This window comes from Semicossyphus pulcher, unplaced genomic scaffold, assembly GCF_022749685.1.
Source record: "Semicossyphus pulcher isolate SPU_LCO1_2020_fin unplaced genomic scaffold, fSemPul1.0.p SCAF_13, whole genome shotgun sequence".
NCBI classification, from domain to species: Eukaryota; Metazoa; Chordata; class Actinopteri; order Labriformes; family Labridae; genus Semicossyphus; species Semicossyphus pulcher.
Genome location: NW_027211637.1, coordinates 13,081,180 through 13,108,912, shown reverse-complemented (window position 1 = coordinate 13,108,912; position 27,733 = coordinate 13,081,180). Strand labels below are relative to the sequence as shown.

General features: G+C 40.2%; 1 protein-coding gene across 2 annotated transcripts in view; it reads left to right on the top strand.

Annotated features, from left to right (window-relative positions):
* The first annotated feature begins 19,464 nt into the window (after positions 1-19,464).
* LOC138589710 (kazrin-like) overlaps positions 19,465-27,733 on the top strand; it is a 167,434-nt gene continuing 159,165 nt past the window's right edge. For both annotated transcript variants that reach the window (XM_069660122.1, XM_069660121.1), the window contains exon 1: positions 19,465-19,516. In XM_069660122.1, the coding sequence (XP_069516223.1) occupies positions 19,469-19,516 (48 nt within the window). In that variant the 5' untranslated portion in view covers positions 19,465-19,468. The remainder of the gene's footprint in view (positions 19,517-27,733) is intronic.

Genomic DNA, 27,733 nt, shown 5'->3' with positions numbered 1-27,733 from the left:
TAGTCTTCAGACCACTCAAAGCGCTTTTGCACTACATGTCACATTCACCCTTTCATACACTGATGGCAGCTATGCAAAGTGCCAATCTCCAATGAGCATGTCACCCTCAGTCATGCGCTGATGGTTATGCCTTCGGGATCAATTTGGGGTTCAATGTCTTGCCCAAGGACACTTTGACATGGGGATCAAACTCTCCCACTGAGCCACAGCCGCCCCTGCAGATAATGGACTGCGTTCAGGCTGCTTGCCTTCCTCAGATTTTGAAACGTTTCTCTCAATGTAGAACAGAGACTTTCTTAAACGGCTCCTTTCGAGGAACTGCTCCTCTGTGGTTTCCTCTGCTTGTAGGTTAACCGCTGTTTGTTTGTTGGAGTCTTCAGTTGTAATCAGATTGGCTTAGATTTGATAGCTTTCCTGATTTGAAAGATTGAAATGATTACTCACTTCACATCAAACCAGAGCGGGGAACGCAGCAGGCAGTGAACACAGCAGAAAGCCAAACAGAAAAAGTGTTTAAATGTTTGGATGCACGTCAAGCTCTCTTTGAGCAGACTACTGGAAATATTCTTGTTCTGAATATATTAAGTCTTTGTTGCACATTTATTTAACATATGCCCAAGGGCTATTACTGTATTCCCTTTCTTTTGTTTTCCCCCATTCAAAGTAAACTTAAAGACAACTTTAGGCCAAGCTGCAGAGCTCATTCCCGGTGACTCTCCTCCAATGCTGTGACGTATAAGTCACTGCATAGGTAAGAGCTCGAGATGAATAAAGCCTAAATGCCACTCTCCGGTTGTGAAAATGACATTATCATTGCATGTGTTGTGTTGAATTGCAGTCAGTCTTGCATCCCCCAAGTTATCTATGCTCTTTGAAGCTTGTGCTGCATGTCTGAGATTTCGGATGTGCGAGGGAGGGGGGGGGGGGGGGGGAGGGAAGGGAAGGGGGGGATGGAAGGAGAGAAGAAGCGAGGGAGGGGATGGGGGCAAGAAAGTGAGCAAGCTGCAAATTGTGTGAATAAGAGATGGGTGTTTTTTTCTATTTTTAGCAACAACCTTACATACTGTTACACAGCTGCTGGAAGACTAATCCACAGTAGCGCTGGCTGGCAATATGTGAGCAGTAATTATAGGAGGATTTTTTGTTATCTTTGGCTGTCACCCATCATTGGATCAGAAGTCCCTCAGCTATATGCAAAGGCCTGCCTGAATTGCAGAGAGAAAATCCATTACATGAGTGTTGCACATGCCCGAAGACTTGAATATTAACAACCTTCTGGTGGTACCCCGGCAGAATAAACACTTGACGGGGTTTTTTTTTTCTCATGAATCCCATTCACGTGGCAGAGCCAGGTGCATAATCCTGCTACAATTCTCTTACTCCCCACTGAAGCTGTGATCTGTTCTGCGTTCACTTCTGTGATGTGTTGTGTTGTCAAAAAAATCCCCGAGCAGCCGAGGCTCACGTTTGACGGGGGAGTGTGACAGTGGAGTTCTTTGGCTTTGAAATCGTCGAAGTTTATGTGGAAAGTTTATTTCTTATGTGTATAACTTTTTAAGGGGAGTTCATTCAAGGTAGACGTCTACCAATCATCTATCACTTATAATTGTGCTATTTAATACACTTATATGTGTTCCTCATTGGAAATAGATCTTGTCCATGTTTGGGATCAAGGAAATATTTCCAGCAAAGTTTGCTGATGGTTAAAAAAGCTCATAGGAACAAGTTTGCTGCTCAATAAAATAAAATAGTTATTTGAAACAAAAAAAAAACACCTGATGGATGTCTGCTGGGCTCTTTGGACCAAATTCCAAATATAAAATCTCAGTCTGAAGATGTACCATCACATTAAGTATTGTCCAACACTAATTTTGCCATTTTTTTCTCCCCTCTGTTTTGTATTTCTTTGTTGTTAAATGTTTCAAAGATGCACACATTCCCACATTTCCAACTGTATTCCCTGTCCTGTATCACTGAAAGAAATTAGTGCCTGGTGTGCCCTACAATTTTAAGTTGACTGAACATCCAAGTTAAATTAACTTGTACTTGTAATCTTTCAGTTTACTTAACTTTTAATTACAATTTATTTTTTTTGTCAACACAATCTTTCAGTTTCATTCATGTGCTAAGTGCTACGCATGGTGATTCATGTCGGGCCTCTCTTTAAATAACATAACAAAGAGTACCGTCTAGACCTGCTCTTTCTGTAAAGTGTCTCGAGATAACTTCGGCGCTATACAAATAAAATTAGATTTATTGATTGATTCATTGCCAAACTGGGATGCAAACCAGGGACCCTCTAGCGGTGCGGCGACAGTGCTAACCACTGCACTGTTTAGCCACTTCATGTCAACTTAAGTATAGGTTTTAATTTGGGTCAACTTTATAATAATGTACATCCTTTTGACTCACATTCTTAATTTCAACTGAATCATTTTTGTAAGTTGGAAAACTTAACATTTTGTTGAGATGACATTATCACAGTAACTTATAGTTAAAATGAATTATAAGTCACTATGAATAATTGTTTTTACAGTGTATCTAAAAAAGGATTGTGTTTCAGCTGTAAGATAAACATGCTTACTGCAGTTTTCTATTACAATGAGTTTTTCCAATAATTCTATAATAATAAAGTTTATCAGTTGTGACTTTGAATGTGAAGCTGCTATTACAATCTAATTTCCCCTCTGGGATAAATAAAGTACTTCATCTATCATCATCTATCTATGTTCATTCAGTTCATTCCAACTTTTGTTTAAGCCTTGAAAATCATTGAGGTTTCCCTCATTTGCAATGATGTCGAGATGCATGACACAATTAAAACAACCAAAAACACAATACTTTGTAAACTTACTATGTAAAACCATTGTTACAAAGTGCTTTACACAATATTCCAACAATGACAAACACAACAATGTTGGAATAAAACAGTAGTAAGACTAAGAGAATAAAAGAGAAACAGCTTAAAACAATGGTTGACTAAAAGACAATAAATAAATTATTGGAACAACATGGATAAAACATAAAAAATGCAAGAAAGCCTTTTGATAAAAAATAAGTCTTCAAACGTGATTTGAGAGAAGATACTGATGTAGCAAGTCAAAGTTCCTCAGGCAGGTCTTCACACAGCAAACACTTAGTCCTACTTATTCTTTAAATGTGAGGTGGGAACGGTAGGATGGTTCCCGCCTCAGGATCTGCTTGTGCTTTAAAAGAAAACCCTTGAAATCAATCCTAAGAAAAATCCTGATTTCCGATTTAAAACATTTTTATACCTTTTAATAGACCATCACAGTAGTCCAACCATGAGGAGATGAAAGCATGAACAATAAACCCTCAATGACATTATAACTTTCAGACAACTTAAAAAGGAGAAAAGTATATATATGTTTAGTTGAGCAGTCAAAGTTGGAGACTCTTTCTTTTCCTACCTACCACTTTAACCTTGAATATCCCCCTAATGCCTCCATAAACCGTCGGTAAATCCCTGCTCAGGAGAGGTGGACGTGATTTGAAGTTTTAATACGTGACCACTGAAGGTGTAGAACATATTTTTGGGTCTCCTTTGAAGTGATTAATTCCTCTCCTTCTTCCACTTGTGTTACGGCTCCAGCACACTCGCAGATTCCTCGCACCTCCTTACCCGGTGGGCTTTCCTGCAGTAAGAGATTAGCTTCATGCTCCTGGTGTTGCTAATCATGTAGAAAGAGTCACGTTGCAAGAGGTTCGCAGCTACAGTCAGTGTGTGCACTCAGCAAGGTACCATATCAGTTCCTTCACATGCTGAGGCACACATTTGGACTGCTTTTGAGTCGATCTTTTATTTCATTTGTGCGTTCAGGCGGAAACAGTTGATTGGTGAGAATGAAATGTTACACTTGCTGTGAGTAAAAGATCCGTGCATTGATACTATCATTCGCACTCCATCTGCTGTCATTTTGATGTGAATTAGAATAAAATCAAGACTCTTAATTGACTGAATGAAGCCGCGGGAGACACATTATCACTGAGCTCGGTTTAAAATTATTCAACAGTCTCAGTCAGTCAGGGAAAATGTTTCACTGCAATAGAAAATAATTGAAGGTCTGACTGAGACCCCAACCATGAATCCTGATTGATGCCGAAACGTGCTGTGCAGTGCTTTCAGGTACATTTGGCTTTCAGTTTTAGCTCCCTATGCTGGCAGTCTTTGCTAATTATTGCTCTAGTTTTTTGTTTTATAGGAAAAGATTGAAGAGCATGCTATACAATTTAACAGATAAATAAAATGAAGTGGTCCACTTAGCTGCATATTGTGGTGATTAGCACTTATCCAATAAGCAGCAGAGAGATGGCTGGTACAGGGCCACCTTACTAATGTAACCTTGTTCAACACTTTATCGAGGTTTGAATACTCCATAACAATATTTTAAAATGAACTATTTCTATATATTCAGTGTTACAAACCTATGGGAATATTAAATCTCTATAATAAAATGCCGACCCAAGTGCACAGTCTACAAAGAGCATATATAATGCCAGACATTCAGGAAGATGGTAAGGAATGTGGTGTTTTCACAGCAGCTTCTCTGCAGTATTTTTGGTTATTGCAGCATAAGCTAGATAACAACACGGTGACTGTAATAATAATTTGGACAAGACTGGATTAACACTAGTTTTATGACCCCAAACATAACTACATAAAAGTACTAAGGTTTACCTCAGTGGGAAAAAAAGAGCTTATGTATGCGATAACATACAGCGAACAGGCCATTACTGCAGAAATAAACCTCAACAGGGGGATGAACCAGAGATGCATTGCCCTCTGGTTGTACAGAAGCTAAAAAAGGGCAAAGATCCCTCATGTCGGCACAGTCGACAGCAGAACAGCTTCCTCTGTTGGTCTGAAGCAGACATTCACAGCTATGGAAAGTTCACTGACTTTAGTTGTTGTTTTAGTTACGTTTCCTCTCACTGTCCTCCTTTACTCTGCTATTCGGGAGCAGAACGGCTGCAGGAGCCACATTTGTCAGCAGAGCTGTCAATCATAGCGTTACACCCCCTTTTTATAGCATCAAACAACTAATTAAAATCAAACTTCTCAAAAATGAACACATGGACATAAATTTGCACGATAACTAATTAACAAACAAATTCATCTGAAAAAATGTATTTGATCCTTATTTAGATTTTATAGTTTGTCCCATCTGTCAACATGGAGGAGGCGGGCTTTATGACCTATACTACAGCCAGTCAGCAGGGGGCGTTCTCAACGTTTTGGCTTCACTTTTGGGGAGCTGTTATGCTGTCCATCATCTTATACAGTCTATGCTTCAGGTTGAGACAACAGCCATAACACTGTTTACAAAGCCCCATTATTTCTGCAATAACGACCAGCTGTGCATTATCACTAACATAACCCACCTTGGCGTGCTTTATGTCTAGACCTGTTATTGACAGGTCAGTTAAAGATGAGCGAAGGTCATGCGGCTGCGCCAGTGGGCCTCCTCTTCCTCTCATGAGTTTAAAACTCACGAGAGGACATCTGTAAGGTTCAATCCCAGCAGGGCAACAGAATCACATGTGAAATATCGAGCTTATCCCAGTGTTCACCCAGCCACGAATGAAGAAGACATTTTAAATTATGCACTAAGATGATGGGTGAAACTCCTGAAATGTTTACTCAGTGGCAGCAAAACACTGTGTGCGAGGTTGCACTGGGAACCATTGTTATGGCAGACACCTTCTGAGTTTATTATTTAAAACTCCCACACGAGGAAAATTGCTGTCAGGGCAGTCATTCAAGTTCAAGTGGTGGACACGTGGCACTTTCTGAAAATTTACAATGCACCCCCACCTATCGGATCCTGTGCTTAGAATTGAGAATCTCCAACTTCCATTAACCTTCAGATGAATGAACGCGCTGCCAGAGAGGCCTTATTGAAAACAGAGTGAGGGTCAGCAGGCTCTGTCTCTTTGCATATCCTTCGCCTCATCCTACTTGTCCTCTCTTCTATCCTCTACTGAATCACCTTTCTCATATAAACTTTGTCAATTAGGGCGTCTGTCAAACACAGCATAGAGGTCATTTTAAATGTGTTCTTTTAAAATCATTGTGGCGTTTTTCCATGCCATTCTCCTCGGTAGCATTAACAAGAAATAGGACCAGGATCTGGGTAGCAGAAAAAAAACCTTCAGCCCACGGATTTTATCTACAGTGAAATGAAAGTCATAAAACTATAACATGTTTGATCTTGTAAAGATTTGGTGCAGCAGAGAGTTTGGAATAGTCGAACCAAAACATTATCTTCAAGGACGTTACACCGGGCTGAATCTATGCTTTGGAGGATTTGGCTTTTCTCTGCCTCCTGTTCCACTCAATACCATCATCTCTGATGTGTGCATACATTTTTAACAGGAAATCAATACATGAATACCTTTTTTCACTGCATCTGAAGCTGTTTGAATACGGTAGGTTGCAGCTCTTGATGAATGTGTAATTTATTTCCAAAACATTTTTGGATCTAAAATTGCGGTAATAATAACCAATTGATATGTTTTTTTCAAAATAAAGGTCACAAAAGTTATACATTTTTTACTCAACATTTTATTTATTATTTATACATTTTATTCAACATTCAGTGTAAATTGCTACCTGACAACTGTAAAGAAAGTATTATTACATTTAGCAATTCTTGATTCTTGGAACTACTTTCTATCAAGAAATTTCCTGTGGATCATCAAGATTAACAAGCCCATAATCTCTGGAAAGGAATAATGCTGATGAATTTTTTTTTTTTTCAGTTCTGTAAGTACCAGATATACATTATTCATATTCAACACAGATATTTGCTGTATAGGAGTGGCGGCAGATCTCTCAGACATGGATATTTTATAACTTAGGAAGATTAAACCAGAATTCCCCACACTGTTATTTTATCTTTTGATTTCATTTTCCTTTTTAAATATTTTGGGTGAGCCTATAGGCTTTAAAACATCTTGTTTGTAATACGAAACGCCACACTGTGGCACGGTTGCACATATGTATTATGCATTATTTTTTTCCTCTAAGGAGAACACTGGCAAATCCCGCCTCCTTGTGCTGTGATTGGCCAGTACTCGTTGCCTTCGTAGCTTTCTATACGAAAGTTGTACAGCAGCCCGCTGTCTGGCTATGCCTCAAGTTGACTTTTGCCCAAACCATGCTCTTTTCCTAAACCTCACCATGTAATGCTTGTGCACAGCCAGTCACAGAAGAATTGTTTGTTGCTGAAATAGTAACGCGCGAGCTCCGAATTTAGCATTAACTCAAGTTGGTGGGAAACTGGCAAATTCTATATAAACTGAAGTCATTGGCAAGTACAATAAAACCACAGAGGAAGATGGTGAAAGCTGACATCTTAAGGATATCCCTGGGGGTAGAAACCACGAGGCTGCCCGATAATTACAGCAATTTGGATGCTAGTTAGCTAACAATTACCCATGCTAGCAACATGACTCAATTAACCTGCATCTACTTCACCTACAGCTCAGTGGCCTGGAGATATGTGCAGTTTGCTTCAATATAGAGGAAAGCAAACAAACAAACAAACAAACACCTGCTTTAAGGTAAGAGAGCTTATTCAATTACCAAGTGTTGATGCTAATGATTATTGTTAGTTCATTAACAGTGCAACAGTGTGTGTTAAATTGTTAGCAAATTAATGCAAGCGTCCCAATAGAGTCCCATTTTCTCGTGATTTATCACCAGATGTGAACTGAACAGTAGTGAGTTCACAGGTGTGTACGGAGGCTTTGATGTTCCTTTGCAGCTCATTTAATTTTACTAATGAAAAACAGTTACACATGCTGTAATGAGAAAAGCTAGCCTTTGCCTCTTTATTAAACGCAGCTCTGTTTTTGAACCAGGCATCTCATATTAATGGTTTATGGTCGGTAGGATTTATGGGCTTGGGGGTCTCTAATGTGTGTAGTTCTCTGTGATCGATTGAAAGCTCTGATATTAGGCTTTTAGGGATGGACGCTGGGATAAAGGGGGTAATAGAGATGCTGCATGTCCCTGGAGTGCAAACTAAAGAAAATCCAAGAGACTATGGATATATAAGGTGAACAGGCCATCTATTATATTGTACAGCAACTGAGGATATAAGGATTTAATAGACACAAGCATGCTCCACCACTCTAACTGCACAGGTACCAGCAGAATCCAAAGTAATTAGTCCCTGCTGAAACTAACTGCATTTAGTGCTTGTTTTTTTTTATTGGAATTAGTTTCCAACTGGTGTACAAGTTAGCAGTTGGCTCTCAGTGGTTCTTTGATTATCATATCAGCTGGAAGCGATGCACGGCAGCACCACAGGCTGGCCGAGCTGGATGTTAGCCAATTGCCAGGCTGCAGCAGCATCATCTGCTGCCTCTTTTTAGAGCCATAGGCATTTTCTCAGAGTCCACCTGCTTTGTTTTACTTTTCCAAGTTTACAGTCTTCCATAGCTTATGTATGTACAGTATTATTTTTAAGAGGTCATATAAAGTGTTTAAAGTGACGCTAACAAATAAATTAAAAATGGAAATGTATAGTCTAAAACACAGAATTTATACCTGTACATAAATGCATGCTATTGAAAAGTATATAATACCTTTGCGGTCCGTTGCAAAAGGTCCCTTTAAGCATATCTCGGCGGCAGATGAACTATCCTATAATTTAGAAAGAAGAACGTAATGTTTTTTTAATTTAATTCTGGAGTAATATTGAAATGTATGCTCTCAGGCGGTTGCTCATTTGACAAATACTGGCAATGTTTTTCAGAATGTAGGGATGTAGTCTTGAGGGTGCATTGGGGAATGTTATGTAACATTTTCCATCTTTGTTTACAATAGAATTATGTGATTCAGATTAAAACTTGACAAAGTGTCGGTTTAACTCTGTGAGGGATCATCGAGCGTCATGGCGTGTTTCAGGACAAATGATTTCTCTTCTGGCTCATCTGCAAGGCAACTGTAATCCTCACTAATCACCCAAAGTTGATTATGTTTGCAGTTGTGATTGTTTCGCAGCCTGTTCTGTATTCTGTAGTATTCAGATGACGTGTTTCTTTCCCCACGTTTTTTGTTGTTGTTGCTGGCTGCATTTATCTGCAGAGGCAGGTGGATGATGCGTCAGCAGCAGCATGCAATGTTTCTGCCAATCATGTCAATCCAAGTGTCTAATCCTTCACTTTCCTGCTTCCTAATCCTCACTTCAGGCGTCGGTACCCTCCCATCTAGACAATTCATCTCCGCCAAGCGTTCCTTTTTGAGACGAGAGATCATTGATGAGTGATAACAGCTGAGACTTTAATCCTAAACACATATAGGATTACAGGGAAAGTGTTGCACATTTGAAGTTAAGCAATAATGCCTCCTGTGACTTTTGGAACACAAGGTGGGAAAAAAATACCAAACCATACTAAATAGTTTTGATAACATCCGCCTGCAGGACAGTCGCCATAATGAGATGACTTTTATCTTCACGGCACATCACAAAACACGACTTCTGAAATGCTTTGGATGTGTAAAATATTTATAAGAGTTTCAACTACAACGACAAAGAATCCTGGGACATTTTAGTGCAGCGCACAGTGAATGAAAATTCATTTTACAAATGAAAATTAAAAACCATGCCCTCCAAAATATTCAATTAGCTTGTTAATTCAGCCCTTGTTTTTAACTTCCTGCTGTGCAATCAAAAACATAAAGTACGATACTACTGTAGCTCAGAAACGTCTCTTTTCTGGTGCTAAACATCACATATGCTTACATGAGCTTGACAAGAAAAATAGGCTGAAAAGAAGCTCGGAGTCTGTGTCAGAAGAAACCCCTCTGATTGCTTTTATTGCACGTGGGCAACCATTAAGCAGTTCCCATAATCCCTCGCTGAGTGCATGAAGAGGCTAATGAAAGAATGAAGATACTAAAGTCAATACAAAAAAACCCAAAACAAATCTCACACATGTTGTTACCCTCTTATTGCTTAATGAGAACATCAACATGGGTGGAGAAATTATGCTTTCATTAAATGTTAAATATTAATTAAAGCTGAATACTCAATTAGGGCTAATTGAATAGCTTTTATCACTCGCGAGTTATCAGACAAAGACCTTATAAAAATGATTTATCGTCTTACCAAGGTTGGAGGAGAATGCTTCATTCTGCGGCGGTGTGGAGAGGCTTAAAATCTCACCTTCCTCTGTAATTATCAGAGGCCACGCTGCCTGAGGGAGTAATCTCACTCTAGCTGAGGTGTTAGAATGGCAGAGCGCAGCAAGGCTTCAAAACCCACACAGAGCGGCGTCAAAGTGAGCTGACCCCGAATATCCTCAACATTTAAGTAGTGTTGACTCCACTGCAAAGCGTGTGACAACATTCGAAAGAAAACAAACTTAACAGCATGTTACAAATGTTATTCCTCTCATGGACGTCTTCATAGTGCTTATTTTTAGTCCAGCCAACAGTAAATACTCGCTTTATTATGATAGGAGACTTAAAGAAACAGCATATATTCATGATGAAGATTTTAAAACAGAAAATATATTTATAGACTAACTGATGCAAACCTAATGTATCAAAACATTTCACTGGATAAAATCAATGTCATTTGTTTAATGGAGACAAGTTTATTTTTACACAGCAAAATATCTATGCTGTAGCGTAACTCTTAATACATACTGTGCGAAATTCTACACAATATTCATATTCAAGTCCTTTATTGTTAAAAGTCAGTCTTCACTAGATCTATGTTCTTGTTTTTCTCTACTGGTGATCACTTACAAAACAGCATTACAACACAGCAGTTTAATGAGCACTTCCTTGAGTGTAAGTGCTCTGAAACTATTTAAATCTCACTTAAAGACCAGCTCCAGTCATGTTTTAAGACATATGAAATGCTCTGCTTGAAATAATAAATTGTGTTTGATATGTTTTTTCTGCAAAACAATTTGTAAAAATCCTCCCAAGGCATCTCCTCCTTCTCCCTCAAAAATCTGAGAATCTGCATAGTCCCCGCCCACTATGCAAATTTCCAACCGCGTTGAAACAAATTTAGTAATTAGTAGTAAAGTTAACATTAATAGTCAGTTTGCAAAAATTACGATGAGGGAACTTGCTCCAGATTGCCGAAGTGGTTGCCATGGGTTGCACATAATGATATGCATTAGGGATGGGGACGAATAATCGAGTACTCAAGTACTCGTTGTTGACGTTATTATTCGCGCAACGTTACACTACTCGTGCCCCTGTACATGCGTCGTTTTCGGCTAAAGTAGTTTAACTCAGTTACATGCACCATGACAGCAGTGACCAGGAAAAGTGATGTCTGCAAGTACTTTGGCAAAAAAATGTTGATAACACGCTGTGCAAGATATGTGGTGTTAAACTTGTATATCATAGAAATACATGCTCTTAAAGCACAGGGAGAAGCCAGGGGAGACAGACAACAGGCAGTCTCGCATCATACCATTTGCTAGCCCTGTTAGCACACGTCGTTGTGATGATACCAGAGCGGAGAAGATTGTCCTGCTAATAACGAAAATGGTGACTGGAGATATGCTCCCATTAAGTGTTGTGGAAGGAGAAGGCTTCCTTGAGCTGATGGCATTTGTTGAACTGGAGTGAAAGCCACCATCACGCCTGACAACAGCTACGAGAGTGGAAAAAGAGTGACGTGTTAAGCAACACAGAACAGAAGTCCACACAGTCTGCTACCGCTGTGACGTTTTACAACAGAATGTTACAACAATGTTAATTTAAGGGCCTGTTAAGGTTTTTCAGTGCATTTAAAATTGCTCTTGCTTTCCATTGTTGGCTGTTTATTTACATGAATGTAAAAGTGTTAGATAGTAATGTTATCTTACAGGCATATAACCTATTATTTCCGGGCCGAGCGGTCCGTGTCTGACATATGTTTTTTTTAACAGAAAAAAAAAAAAATATTTTGTGAGTACTCGATTACTCATTCATAAGGTAATTAGATCACTCGAATATTGATATTACTGGACATGCCCATCCCTAATATGCATAGCGTCACCCCGTCCATTAATTTGATTGGCTCCTTAGGTTTGTGACGTCTCAAACCCGACCAATCTGAAAATGTGTTGTTCACATTTTCAGATTCCTGTCCTTGGTACACTGCAGTTAAAAAGCAGACAGGCCCAGCCGTGGAGATGACTGCTTATGTTGTCCCTGAAATGTCTTGTAGCACATGGAAACACCGTACGGAGATGTGTACAAGGTTAAACACTTGATTTTCACTGGAGGGGGTGTTTAATGACACGCAGGTCTACAGAAGCAGTTAATTAACTGGAAGATCTCTGTTGAAGCGCTACGTTCACATTTAAACTCTAAACCTTGACAACGTGATGTCTGCATACATGTGACCCCTCTTGTTTATGTTTTGGCAGCAGCTTCCAGCCCCCACAGCCAAATCAGCAGGAATGACAGTGAGAGGAAATGGTCTTGTCAAGTGTGATTCATGACCCCCCCTCAACCCCAACCCCCCTCGTCTCTCCTGGTGCTTCTCAAGTGTAGTTTTGAAAAACTGCAGTACAGCAAATACATCGACTCACGTTACAGACTTCCATACCTCTATCCACAGCTGACCAACACCTTTGCCACTAAAAACACTTGTATGAATGGAAGTGATTGAAACATTAAGAGGGGGTTTCGTAATGTGTGAGAGTGGAGTGTGTGAGATAGCTTGTCTCATCGAAACGAACAAAAATATTAAGGCCGGTCTGATTCTAATCTCCTTCCCTCTCATTTGCCATAATGTTTTCGCTAATGCAATCACTCAGCCTTTAACTGTTCAACCGTGAGTTCAGGCAAAGTGCATAATCCTGTTAGAGAGCAGATGAGATCATTTCACTGTGGGAGCATTTTTGTCTTTAATATTCTCGCAGCGCGCTGAGAAAATATTAGTGGCGCATTAAAAAAATCCTGCCTTGTGGATGTGAGATGTCTGGGATCGCTCCGAAGTTCAACTCTTAACCTCAGTTAGAGATGTTTATCCTGCTATCAACATTTTGATCGTCAAAGTCGGGGAAGATTCAATAAACAAATGAAAGTCTGTTTTTACACCAAACACAGGCGAAGATTCCCTGAGCCTCTAGATACTTGGCCTAGATCGAAACTTTGACAGTATTTACTTTGACAGTACTTACAAAGACACTTCTTACAGTTGAGAGATGCGCTGAGAACAGCACACTCTCCGACCACCCAGCATATATGAAAAACTTCTCCAAGCATAAAAGCCAGACAGTTTGGAGTTGACATAACAGTTTAATCTCATATTTGGCAGCGGGCTCTCCGTGTTGAATCCTTCCTGTTTGTGCAGAGCTTTGTGTTGGCTGTGACCAACACAAACTACAAAGCACTACACATGAGGCTTTCCTTTTAACTTTAGCGCCCCGAGTCTGTTTATGAGCCGACGGTGTTTGAGGCTTCGTTATTAGAAGAAGTTAATGCACAGACAACATTAGTCCAATTATGTTCCAGCTACTGTCCCTTTGTGCCCAGACATCAGATACTGTTTCTATTATTCTGTCTCTCATGCTGAAATGGAGAGCTCAAGCTGCTCTGTAATCCATTCAACAATTGAGGATGTTGTTACAACTGCAGCAGAAAAACACAAGAATGAGGGCAAGGAGAAGAAGGGAGATTCAGTCATGTAAAGCTCAGCAGAAACAGCGGGGAAAAATCGAGGGGGATGCATTCTCTGCTGGAGGGAGAAATAGGCAGATATGGTGAGCCAGATTTTTCTACAACACACACAAATACTCCCACACTCACACACAAATATATACACAAACATTTTTAAGTGCACAGCTAAACCTCCTTAAGGAAACCACATCCCATTTCTGCTGCTTTCCCTTTATTCCGCCCATTACAGCGGTAACAGACACGATTAGTGGGGTTTAATGAGCTCTGCAGAGATGAGAGTTGTGCTTGCTGCTCTCTGCTTCACGGCTACAGAACCCCCGGGGTTCTGCTCCTCCGAACGAATGAAGTGTGCTCCTGCGCCCTCTCTGTCTCTTGATCGTAAGCATGTTTATCTGATACGGATAGGAAGTCGGATTGCATTATGTGCATGTGTGCACGCTTGTAAACATGCATTATGTGTGAGCGTAGGTGCAGTCTACCTGTTTATGTTAAACTCATGATATGTGTGGTTTACTTATGAATGTTTCTGTGTTTTTTTTTTTTTATGAGAGCGAAGAAGAATGAATGCAGAATCGAGCTGCTGTTATTATTTAGCTGTTGCAAATGTGCTGGAAGATTGTTCAAGATGATATTCACAATATCCCAAAGCCTGCGTGTCCCAGTGGCTCAGGAGGATATAATACATCCTTTACCAGACAGCAGTAACTTTTCCTCTTAGGTAGTGAAGTTTATTACACCATAAAAAAACCCCACAAGAATTTAAGACACTGTTTGGTAAATTGAAACTTATTAGGAACGGATCGGGAGAAATCTCAAAGGTCAGTGATTCATGAGGTCATTTTTAAGCTGTATGTGTTTGTGACTGTTTTACTTTCATATATTTCGATTCACGTATCTCTTGCACGTTATTCAGCCTGTCTTCATGCATACTGTATGCAGATGCTTATTGTGCCTGTTTTTTAGTGAAGGTATTTGGTTCCTTTTGAAGCCTCGCCTTCATAATCTCCCACCAGCTGCAACACTTAAATCCCACAGAGAACTTCTGCAAACATCAACCTCAGCACAGAACAGTACACACAGCAGGAATAACAGCAAGTATCTATAATATACTGAAAATATCTCAGCACCGTAATGGAGATTCCTCTATGAAACATAACCAAACCACAGCACATTTCTCTAAGGACGTATATTCTGACACTAATAGACAGCATTTAATTTGATGTTCATTTAAAGATTGTTGTGCTCCTCTTCAGCCTGGGAGTGTTTCTCAGTCCAGTGATTTCACTGATCTGCATTTATTTCACAAGGTAATCAACTTTAATTGGACCGCTGTAAACATCATGAGACTACTTTGGTTTAAAGGCATTAAGATTAGATAGAGTTCAATACTGAAGTGTTGTCAGTAGGGGGCAGTGTTGTACAGTAAAACTATCAGGCATTACTCTGCTGAAATGTTTTCTGATGCTGCGTTCCCCCATCTAAAATCTGTGCCATGGGATTTTCTGATGTTTACAAACCACTCTAATGAGATCAGGGCAGATGTCTTTGGCTTCTAGATGAATCGGTTTTAAATATTTCCGTTTGACATGGTGGGTGTCACAGTCTCGCCTCGAGTTTACTATCTCTCTGTTCTGTCAAATACAGACATAACATTTTCTTCATGAAAATCTAAATATTTTATGTGTTGAAATCAGAAAAAAACCCCGATTCTCTTCACCTCCTTCCCAGAGCCTAACAAGCGTTTACCGTCGCCTAAAATAACTCCATTAGTGTGATGTTAATGATGCTGTTTATAATCTCACACATTCTTTGAATTCATTAATTTTTATCTTTACGGCTCTTATAGCCCATCTGCTCCGTTTACAAGATGTTTAAGAAGTGTTATATTTTATACTGTGCTTAATTGTGCACACTAAACCACATGTCAGGCTTCCAGTGAAGCACCAAACGAATTAGTTTTACCATATGAGCACAAAAGGAGTGTTTCCTAGCCATATCTGTGTCCAGTTAAGTGGCTGTTGCACACTTTGATGAGGACCACTCTGGAATATCTGATTTTTTAAAAATGCAGCTGGACAAATACATTTTTTTAGCTCCACCAGACCCGTGTGTCCAGGACAGAAAAAGTGAGCGAGTTCTTCTTTTCTTTTTTTAAATTGAAACCTGTGAAAAGTCAGACAGGGAACTAAGCACTCGGGTGTTTTAAAGATACACATTTAATGACTGGCTGTGACATTGTTTCACACTCTCATTGACGACTGCTGCAAGAAGTAAATACTTAAAAGTGGTACAACATTCACAATCACTTTGCAGAGGACTCTCCAGAGAGAAAAAAAAGACACCATAGCATCTTGCAAGATGAAATAAGTAGACCATCTAAAATAATGTTTAAGAACTACAATGCTAGTATACTCCACAGATTGTGGAATACAAATACACACAATAATGTCTGCACTGGAATAAGACAAATATAAATTGTCCCTTCTTCCAAAGTGCATTTTAGTTATTGAACATGACTAACAATTTAAAGTTATAACTACAACTATAAATAATTTCACACACTGCTTAAAGGTTATGATTATGTTGATTTATACCTCACTCTAAAGCGTAGGTGAGTATGACCCTACACAGCTCGGGGCATAGTGGCAAAATGTAAGTCTGACATCCAAAAATGGATTTTGGACCATCAATTCTCCATGTTTCTCGCCAACAATTCCCATGAAATAAACATTTTTATCTCGATTTTAGCATGACGACTGCTGCTACCTCATCCTATCTGGTTTTTCTGCATACACTCATTCAAACAGTTTTCATCGGCAGTGATCTTATTTCAGGACTTCTCCCTCCTGAACAGATAAAGATCTGACACGTACCGCTGCGTCTCCCTTCTCCTCATTTGTTGTTCTGCTCCTGCTCTATAGGGGGACATGTAAGGCACTTTGAGATTTGCCTCCACCGGCGAGACGCAGACGGAAAGAAAAAAGAGGACGACAGGAGGAGGAAGGGAGACAGGAAAAGAGCAAGTGCTGAGATGGAATGACAGTTTTATTTTCTTTGCACCCATTTCACCCTAACGACTGCAGTCTCCAGAACTTTGCCTCTGTTTCATCTGCTTTCAGATTTGCTGAAGGCAACCTGCAGGTGAAATCTATTTCCGTTTGCGGTTGAAGACACAGAATGAAAACCCCTGTAGTTCGGTTTATTCTGCGTCGTTATCCTTGGTAACAGCGTCACACAGTTACTTTTAATCAAATATTCTGTTTCAGCAAAGTAACCCAGAACATCACCGAGTTTATGTCACAACTGAAGCTAAAGCGAGCAAAACACAAGTTATATAATCTTTGCTGTGATGAAATAATCAATAGCTGTAGCCGTGTGGTCGGTTGTTGTTGACAAAGGTGCAGAGTGTAGGAAGAGAGAGGTGTCCTGGACGTGTTAATGTGTGTATGATTATTGTTCTGAGTAAACATCATTAAAAGGAGAATTGAATGTTTGCATCATTAAACCATTTAGTAGTTTGTCTGTGCAATGATGCGTGTTACCTCTAAACAATTATGTTGTACCTTGTTGCTTCATTGCTTTAATGATTGCGGTACTGGCTACCGGACAATCAATATTTAATGCTGAATATACAGGGCCAAGGTGAATGTGTGTGTGTGTGTGAGTGTGTGTGTGAGCACGTCTCTCTGCAGCAAAGTGTGTATATTGATTTGAGTTCATGTTGTAGCTTTTAATTGATCAATGAAGGTTGGAGTACAGTTGCAATGTGTCAAAAAAAAATCTTAATCAATTGTACTACATTAAACATTTTGATTTCCCCTGCAGTTAATAATGAGATGATTTTCTGTCAAGATGATCACACAAGACGGTTACATTTCAATTTGTGACGTACATAATCTTCCTTTGGGCCAAACTAACATGCCTCTGGTCATTTAGATTGAAACAGCTTATTTACCACCTAAAAAAATTACCAGTACTTACAGTTGTGTCAATAATCTGCTTTGCCCTTTATATCTTGACTACAGCCAAATTTACCTGCCGACACTGCTCCTGCATTATTCCTCAAACACATTGCACACTTTTCACAAGTGCCTGCATGTTCATTTATTGGCCAGTAGAGGGCAGTAAGAGTAAGCTGCTGAAATCACGTCTGCAAAAGCTCCACTGAAGGAAAAAGGAGCCTTCATACATAAAAGTGCTTCAGACTTTTTGGTTTTCACTTATTTAAATACATGCAGAAAACAGCAGGGAGAGAAATGTGGCCTTTGAATCAAACATAATTAAATACAAAGTGAAGGACTGGTAAGAACAGACTGCTGCTCCCTCACCAGTCCACTGTACTTCATCTACGTCTGTAATAAGACTGTGGTTAGAGAGGTGAACTGACTGCAGCGTCTGTGAACTCAGGCGACAAGCAGCCCACTCACGTATTCAAACATCTGACGTCTGCTCAACTCTCACCTCGAGGGGACACAGTCTTCCTCTCCAGCCCCCTCTCTCCCTTCTTATCTCTGCCGCCTTCAGTGCCGGCTTGTCAAATTTCCCTCTCAAAGCTTGTTTGCTTGGAAATGTCAGCCACAGTGAAAGAATTTGTTGGTTATGTAACACATTAATCTATGCTCTCTCTTTTTTGCGTAGGCTTTTGTGTGTGAAATGGGCTTTATATTTATATCCTGAAAAGACCGTATCCAGGTCCTAAAATCATCCCCATATATGAATTCAGCAGGTTTGATTTCTTTATTTGGCAGAGATGTGTCAGCGCGTGAATCCAGCCGAACACAAGGGATTTAATGGATTAAAACGTGTATGAGATGACTCCTGGACAGAGGGTCGGTCCTTGATCGCTGCGCCTCTGTCTCCTGTATTTAACTGACAAAGCTGTTTGAGGTTTCAGTGAGGTTTAAATGCTGCGATGATGGATAATGAGACATTAGGGGTGAGCGTAGCAGCTCATGAAAAATACAAAAGACACTTTTTCCAAAAAGGCACAAAAATATGCAAATTGCTTTTTCACCGACTCTGTCGTTTATCCAACACTTCCACCTTGTGGGTGGCCTCGGAAATAGTTGTGTCGACCTTTCAAAGGCCAAGGGGGATAAATGGAAGACGGTTGAGGAAGTCTGTGTGTGCGGTGAGAAAGAGGAAATGCAGTGTAGGGGGGCTAGTTTTTAATGTGGAAGCGTAGCTGGAGAGGAAACCTGGAAGGAGAGCTGTGCCAGGGACGCACAAGGGCAAGAGCAGGGAAACAAAAACAGGATGGCTCTCAGGCCGACACGGAACATTCTGGAGCAAAAAGGGCGGTGACGGAGAAAGTTGGTGACAATGTGACAGTAAGAAAACTTTCACCCTGTTATCTCTGCTGTTCCTGCTCGGTAAAGAAGCTGGCAGTACATCCATAAAGGAAGAAGAAATAAGGGTGTGTGTGTGTTGTGCTGCTCCGGTGTTGAAAGCATTTTATGATCCACTTAAGCCTGCCTGCGCTCTGATAGGGAGGACATATAAAACGCCATTATTTCTACTTTTTAGTTGTCTTTTATAATGCCATCGTTTTCCTTGGCAGTCAAGATGATTGCGGTTTGAGTTATATTCACTACAGCACTCACTGATATCATTATCCAAATTGAACAAATGCTCTTTGTGTTAGCAGCCCACATGTAATGACATTTATTTTTGTGTCTCCTTCTAGCTGTGCAGTCTCTGAACAGCCTGAATGACCAGATTGCAAACTTCATGGTGACTGGACCCAAGCCCCCAGAGCCGGAGGAGCCTGCCTTTCGCCCTCCCGAGAAGGAGTCCATGCAGAAGTCCATGACCCTGATGAGGCACCTCCTCGTGGATGCTCAGGTATGAGAAACAGTACTTTTATTGACTCACAATTAAACAGTTGGAGCTAGGGAAAGAGAGACCTAGAGCACACAAAATAGTTACTGGATACCTGTGGAGGAATTCAGCTCCTGGTGGTCCTGGTTCAGTATAAAACAAATTATAATGTGCTTTTTAATTGGTTCATGTTTTCTCTTATGTTACTATATTTTACATTTTTATAAACACTATATTATAACGGATATTTTTCTAGTATCTAAAAATACATTTCACTCTCCTGCCAAGAGTGTCAGTGATGTGCACCGACCCACACTGAGCTTCAATCCCAGCCTACAATAGTCTCATGTTTCACCTGTTAGACCAATGTTTGAAAGCCTTTGTTCGTCATCTGAGTTGTGAAAACATCAGACGTCCACCCGTTCAGAGAAAATGAAAGCACCCCCGGAGTGTCTCTCCTGCCTGGCTGCTGACAGCGCTGTCAGTAGAGTAATCGGTCACACTGGACGGCAGTGGAGGAGGTTGTTCCGGCGTTTGGTTCAAAGGTAGTTCAGCAGACTTACCTGACAGTCACCACGAGTGCTGAGAGCGTCGGAGTAGCGGACAGACTTGAGTCGCGCAGCCCTACGTAGCGATGTGCAGCACCCTTCTCTGTTTTAATCATAGTAAGTTATGCAATGAGGAGACTAGGGTAGTAAAATTAACAGCCATGCTGTTGACTTACTGCATTACCTAATGATGCAGTATAGTGCACTGATTATTTTGACTAAATGAAAGTTGACTTGTGGTCTGCTCGACCCAAATGATCCACTTTTATGGGGCAGCCATAGAAGCTTCCTCTGAGATACAGTTTATTATAATTAATCAAAAAATCGTGTTGGTGGTGAAGTCAATTAGTGCAGTCAGCGCCTCTGTTTTCAGCTTTGGTGCACCTTGATATTGAATTGCAATTGGTAGAAACTTTCATTTTAGCTCTGTCTCACATCTAAAATGAGGTCACAGTGTGACCACCTTCTAGCACTACCTCTTTTGAGTGAATCTTGTTGCGATACTTGGGGTAAGGGAAGCAACATGGCGCCGCCGTATTCATGCAAACAAGCCATTTATTATTCATAAGCCAACAATTTAACAACACACATATTATAAACAGTTCTCCAACAACAGATGCAAGAGTCAGGTGAGTCAGAAAGAGGAGTCAAATGAGGCAGGGAGCAAAAGGAGAGGGCTGCAGGAGGCGCCAAATCATGAAACAAACAAATCAAAACATCTTCCTACCTCATAGTTTACGCACTGACTTGCTGCGTTAATAGCAAAGTTAGATGTAGTGAAATAAACCCTACCCTAATCTTACCTGTTCAAAACCAAAATACATAGTAGCAGCCACCCATAAACTATTGTAATACTAACAAAGAAAATTACCTTAATGTAGTGCGAATCCGAAATATGAAAAGAAATAAACCAACTCATCCTAATGCTCAGTTCCCAAACTAAACAGATCTCATAACAGGTAAACATTAATACACAAATGTGAGTTATTCACAGAGAACGAGGTTAGCATCAGAGCGAGAGACACCAGCGATCTGCTTTCCAAAAAATCACCGTCATCCCGGCGAGTGCACAGAGTGGCTTTTGAAGATGCCTTGGATGAGATGGACGGCAGGCAATTGGTTGACTAAGCAGACGGATCGAGGAGGGCGGAGTTGGGGAGCAAAATAGAAAACTATTTCCGAAGTGGCCTACACATTTATCTTTTAAACTCCAAGAACAGAGAACAGGGATGAGTTGAAAACATTTCTAAAAACATCAGTCAGTTGAGGAGTCAGTCAACAGAAAAATAAATCAACATTAGATGATTAATCGATACTTTCCTTTGTCCCAGCCTGTTCCAGCTTCTTTAATTTGATGCTCTGCTTCTTTTTATTTCCTTTCAGTGTAAATTGAAGGACCTCACCTTGGGCTCTGCAAAGTTATTGATGTTTTTTTTTTAAAAATAATAACTTGCTTGATTAAACTTGAAAATTTAAAAAAGAAAAACAGGTTGAAAATAATTACTAGTCAAAGGCCTGTGTGCTGTGGAATAATCTTGGACTCATATTAAACAAGACACATTTAACCCACCTTTCTGAATAATTTAATAATTTAAAGGTCATAAAATCGCTTGAATTCAAATCACTACAGAGAAACGTAGTTTGTGCCAATGCCTGGCAGTCTTCTAGTGTAGGAGTCGACTTCATGCTTCATTTTGTACCAGTGCAAATTGTCTGTGAGGACAGAAGGCTGTCTCTGAGCTGCTTCGGCAAAGGGCTTCAGATTAAATGAAAATATTGACTGTGTGTAATAGGGGTGAAACAACAAGGTGACATTTCCACCATCAGGGTCCATTGCCACTTAGATTCCTTCGTTGCACTGACAGATCAGCTGAATATGTAGTTTGGGAAAGTATTCTAATTTGGTTTCTCCTGCCTCCTCCTCCTTTGACTCTATCTTCCTCCATGTCCTCTTATTCAGAGATGACCCCAGTGTCCTTTTAAAAATGAATTTTCTAGTGCATCAATCATCCAAGTAAGCAGCTGTGAGAAGGTCTGACGATTGATGTTTGTGGACTGCTCGCGTGGCAGCTTTTGCTAATGAATGAATTTGCCGCTGGACCGTTATTGTTGCGTCAAATAGAGACCATGGGGACGTGACATCATCGGCACCCTCTCTCCTACATGTATTATCTCCCTCTCAGTTTTCTCCTCTTGCTCTGCTCATGTTCTCGCTGATAATGTCATGTAACCTTTGTGAGGGAAGAGGAGGAGCGGGGAGGATTCCTTCGAGCTCTAATTAGCGGAGGGAGGCTGCTGCAAGCTGAAGTGACAATGTCAAGTGTGTGATTGAGCTGTTTGTGATTTATTGTCGATATGCTTGTTATGTTAATTTGTTGCAGTTTCATTTGTATTTCTTGATCCACAATTCATTAACTGTGCAACTACAACGTAACATACATTTGTATGATCTCTAGTCTACAGGAATGTTGCAGTGCTTTCAGCGCCCTTCTGTTTGACATATGTTACACATCATCATAATGGGAAGCTTAAATTGGTTCCCAGACTGAGCCAAACAAAGTGCATAATATTAAGCATTTTTGTCCCTTTGATTCCTTCAGTCTCTTGTCTATTTCTTTCTGAGACAGCTTGTTTAATGCACAAAGCCCAAGGAAATTTCACTTGCATGCAAGGACAGCCGACGCAGGGACTGCTGAGCGACTGCTGACTGACATTGAACGGCCCTTTCTCCTTATTTTTTCACTTTATCACTTTATCTCTCGTTCTCCGTCTAAATGACAGGTAGCCATCTTTCTTTCAACAACTGACTCTGTCTTGTTAATTTACTCACAGTCCGGGTACATCTCATTCTGTCAGCACTCTTTTGAACGTTGTTCTTTCCGTTTTAGTCATAGCACAAGTAAAATATCAGGATGCAGGTGTCTGTCAGTGTGGGCTGCTGTAGCCTTTTCTAAAGCTCCGTGCAGTATTAAGTGGCTGATGTGGCAATGTACGAAGACATATTTCTGAGCATTTAATTTGTCAGGTCCAAATGTGGAAACGTATTCATGACATCACAGAAATAGAAAATGAAAATGACATTTTGAATTACAAAGAAACCATTTGGATGGAGACGTACACATGTAGGTGGTTCAAATTATTTCAACATTGAGAATAACTGTTGAAGGCAAAGCTTCAGTAAACACAAAAAAACCCTATTTATATCATTATGATGTCGTATGTGAGTAACGTAAAGATAGATGATTACAAGTATTATAAGTCAAAGTTATAATCTTGAAGATCTCAGTCTTGTTGTCTTTGGCGGCACCTATGGCGATAAACGGTAATTGCGGGAGCGCACTTCCCAGATATCCTGACGCATGTGTGATGTACACAGTCGACTCCGGTTGCAACCTTTGCCTTCATCTGAACGTCGAATTTGTTTCTTTTTCTTTGTATTTTCACTTATTTTTAAAGTTGTATCTGTTGTCATTGATCTTTTCTTTGTTTGTTCAGCCATAGTAGATGTTACTGTTTACATACTGTTTACTTGCAACACTTGCAGAGATCGGAAAAGCAGGTGCTTTACGTCCTTTTCTGAATACCCTGCTGGGTGATGGAAAACGTGTCACTAACTGGGCACCGCTTGTGATTTTTTCAGCGAAAGTCGCACCAAACACCCAGTCCGTGATTCTGCAAATGCAAAGGCTTTCACAGTGGGCCATAGGCTCAATCACCATTGTGTTACCTCATTCGGCGATAGATAGTGACTTAACAGAAATGTATTTAAATGAATATCACTTTAAAGTCCATGTTGCAAAAGGTAGTATCCTAGACTTAGTTTGGGCCACTGTAGAAAAAAAGTTACCAGTTGACATGTTGATGATTTTGATACTTACTATTTGATACTTAGCTTGTTGTCATGCTCCTGCAATGAGCTTCTGACTGTTATTTATTTCACTTCCGCTTTGACGTGTCTCCAGCACCTCTGCAGTGACTGTGTGCGGCGCACCACACCAGCTGAGAACACACTGACTTAACGACTTCATTAAATCTAAATGGTTGTTATTTTCAATAACATATTGTTACAACATAGTACTTTTACCAACCAACTACCATTGTCCTGCATGACACAGCTCACTGCAGCGCCGCTCCGTGTGCATCCTTCCTTGCCTCCAAAGGCCCATCTGGTGTGCATCCTGCAGTCAAGCTGGGAGGAGATTGGCTGCTGAGCTTTTGCCTCAGACCCTCCCTCTATCTCCCCTTCCCCGTGCCGTACCCGTCTGTGACTACATTAGCTGAGCTGCCACTCATTAGTGAGGGGGAATTGGGGGGAAGGAGAAAGAAAGGGAGAGTTTAAGCTCAGGGGGTGACGTGGACGCAGTTTAGAGGCCAGCAAAGGTGACTTTGGTAGTGACTGAGAGGAGACACTGATAAATAAGATCCACCTGACTCCTTCAGACCTCCACTCTGCTCTAACCAGAGGAGGAGGGCTGGAGACACGTCTGTCACTCTTACAGATAAAGCAAAGCACTCTCATGCATCCAAGTTGCCAAAAGAAGAATATAAAATCAATATTTAATGTTGTGAAGTTTAAAAAAAAAAGCCACAAATTGTCACCTTTTGTAATCTGTATTGAACACAGAGCAAAGCAAAATTCCGAGCATTGCTGGCTATTCAGAAACAATCAATACTGTATAACTCTTAAGCGCACAAACTTTGCCATAAAGTATTGTGCATTAATCCGAGTCATGGATTCAGGCTTAAAACATTTGTTGTAAGGGAGTAAAAGAATGATCATACTGCTCAAGTCAGCACATGCTAAGGTAATAATAACTCTATCTACAGATAACGTAGACTGGATACATAAATCAGTTGTGTCAAATCAGCCTATCATAGAGGTGAAAATTAATATTTCAACACAAAGGATTGACTTCCACATATATTAGCCAATAGTGCTGGACCTGTGCCCAGGGTCATGGAAGAGCAGAGGCTGCTGACGGTCTCTGAGGACCGGGGGGAGGTGCTGATGAGGGAGTGAGTTTGCACTGTGTCAGTCTGTCCCTCTCCGACCGGGGCCTCAGCTGGCCCTCCACTGCTCGGCTCTTCCCCATGCATAATACATCACCCTGGTCCCATCTGCCCTCTCCACCCTTCCTCTGACTCCACCAGGCCTGTCTAATAGGCTTCAATGAGGGCCAGATACGCTGCCACGTGCTGCCATGCTGATGGCTTATTGTGGGCCAGCTCAATCCCAGAGTGTGACAAATGAGAATGGAAATTGGGTAATTTGGTTCAAAGCGAGATTGTCTTGATCTAGCGTTAGAAAGAGGCAGAGTGTTTCCTGGGTTCTGCTCTACTGTCTAAACATCAGCAGTGTTTTTACAATATACCGGAATTAGCTCTCCCAAGTTCACGGCTTCAGTGTGTTGTTTGAATTATAAAACGATTCTTTCACATCAAAGGAAGCAAGCTTGAACTTCAGGTCATTTGTTTAGAAGTCTCATTATATTGCATATTTTGAAATACTTAAATACTATTTCAGTTTGCCTTTCTTCAGAGTTATAATTGCCAGGTCTCTGTGAATGCTATTCACAGTGAAGGCACTTCTACAGACAAGGTCAGACCCTTGTCATTCTTAATACTTCTGCAGTCAAGAGTATTGCACTTAATGAAATTTCCAGGGATACCTCTTTTATTGATTGGATCGTATCCAGAAGGAATATGTAAAAGGAGCTCTTTTGCTCTTTATCTGCTTCTTGCTATCAGTTTTTTTTTACGCAAGGGGCCACCCAAAAATTGAATTATCGGTGAGAGATGCATGATATTACTCCTCTAGCTGGTGGACTTGTATGTTGAGCAGATTGAAAATGACGGCTTATCTTGTAAGGAATAAATTGAAAACCGTTTCATTATTGGAATACAGATCTGAGTGCTGCCTGCGAAGAAACGAGCTCTGTGCCATAGTGAAACAGTGATGGTATGGGAACTGTCATGAGTCAGGGGTAAATGATATGATGTAATGATGAGGTATTCTACCTATTAGCTTCCTTAAACATTATCTTAAACTCTGATAATCCATGTTGGGAAAGTCACACATTATCATAATTAAAAAAATGTTTAATCAAGTTATCTGTATACTCCTTAGGGATGCACAATATGGATTTTTTTGAGTGGATACCGATAACCGATAATTACACGCTCCTGATGGCCAATACCGATAAGATTACCGATATTTTTTCACATTTTGTATTTTTAAAATAAGTTCATAATGTATAGTTTATGCACACCTGAAGGTAAGAAAGGCTAAGATGCAGTGAGCAAAGATGGATATTAATATTCTATACTTACCAATTCTAACTGACATCACTATTGGTAACACACACACACTTTAACAAAGTAAATGCTTTGACAAACTGTCAAATCAGACGTGTCAACGTAAAACACAAAAAAGCCTATGCTTAGCATAAGAATGAAAAAAAAATGCATCTTATTATGTTTCTTTAGTTGTTTTAAAATGTTAGGTGCCTTTGAGTATCATGAAAAGCGCCATATAAATTGTTTTATTATTATTATATCAGAAGTAATTGAAATAAAAAAGAAAGTGCACCCCTCAATACAGTGTAAGGCTATTATAACCCAAGCTTTTTACACCACCAAGTCTCCATAGCCTTGGCCATATTGCGTGCTTTGTCTTTAAGCACAACATGCACCCTCTACTTTATGTTCCACTGCCCAATCATGGTTTCAAAGCTACACAGATCACTGTTATTGTATGCAAACTGAAGCACTCCTGTGCATGCAGTAATGTCTTTTTCATGTTAAGCGCTGGGCCATCAAACTAATCATATTCACTGGACTAACGTCAGAAGTCCATATCTGTCATAAAACTTATGTCACTTTTTGTGTGTGGCGACAACATGCAGTGCAGGTAGAGATACGTCTGCTAAATAGCGGCGGCTCAGGAGACTGTACCGGGGTTCCAAATGTGCCATTAGCTGGCAAAATCCTTGGTCTTCTACCATTGAACAAGCTTGCTCGTCAAGTGCCATGAAGTGTGCGATTTTGTCACTATTTGTCTGGTAAACTTTTTGCAGTTTTCAAATGACTGTTGAATGGGCTTACGGCACTCATCTTCTTTTTTGATGCCAATGCTAGCTGCAGCTACTGCTGCATCATATTCCTTAAATACACCTTTGTTGCGATGATGAGTTTTCAGGTGACTTTTCATTGTGTTAAAAGTTGCAGACATTTTTCCTTCTCTCAGAATCCTTGCCGTGTGTAATCCTGTTTTACTGAAACAGTAAAACATATATACTGTACACTGGGAATTCTTCTTCTTCGCATCGCTACCGCCCCCTACTGTGTCAGAATGTGTAGGCTTGCTAATAAGTAAATGAAAGCAATCAGCCTATTATTGGTTGTTTTTAAAACAGTTGTAAAAAGAGAGGAACAGCAGCAGTATGCTTTGTTCACTGTTCGATATATCGAGCTTTTTACCTCTACTATATGAATTTTTAATTTCATGTTGCTTTGTGCACGTTACCAGCCATTTAGACCAAACACACACTGTGTTAAAAAGTGCGAAAAAGCTGCATATCATTTAGGAAAGCAAATTTGAATATTTGATCCATTAATTTGAACATTTTAGCCTAAATGCCAAAACACTGCGCATAATTCAAAATACTGAAGAAGGATTTTTAATGACGGGCTT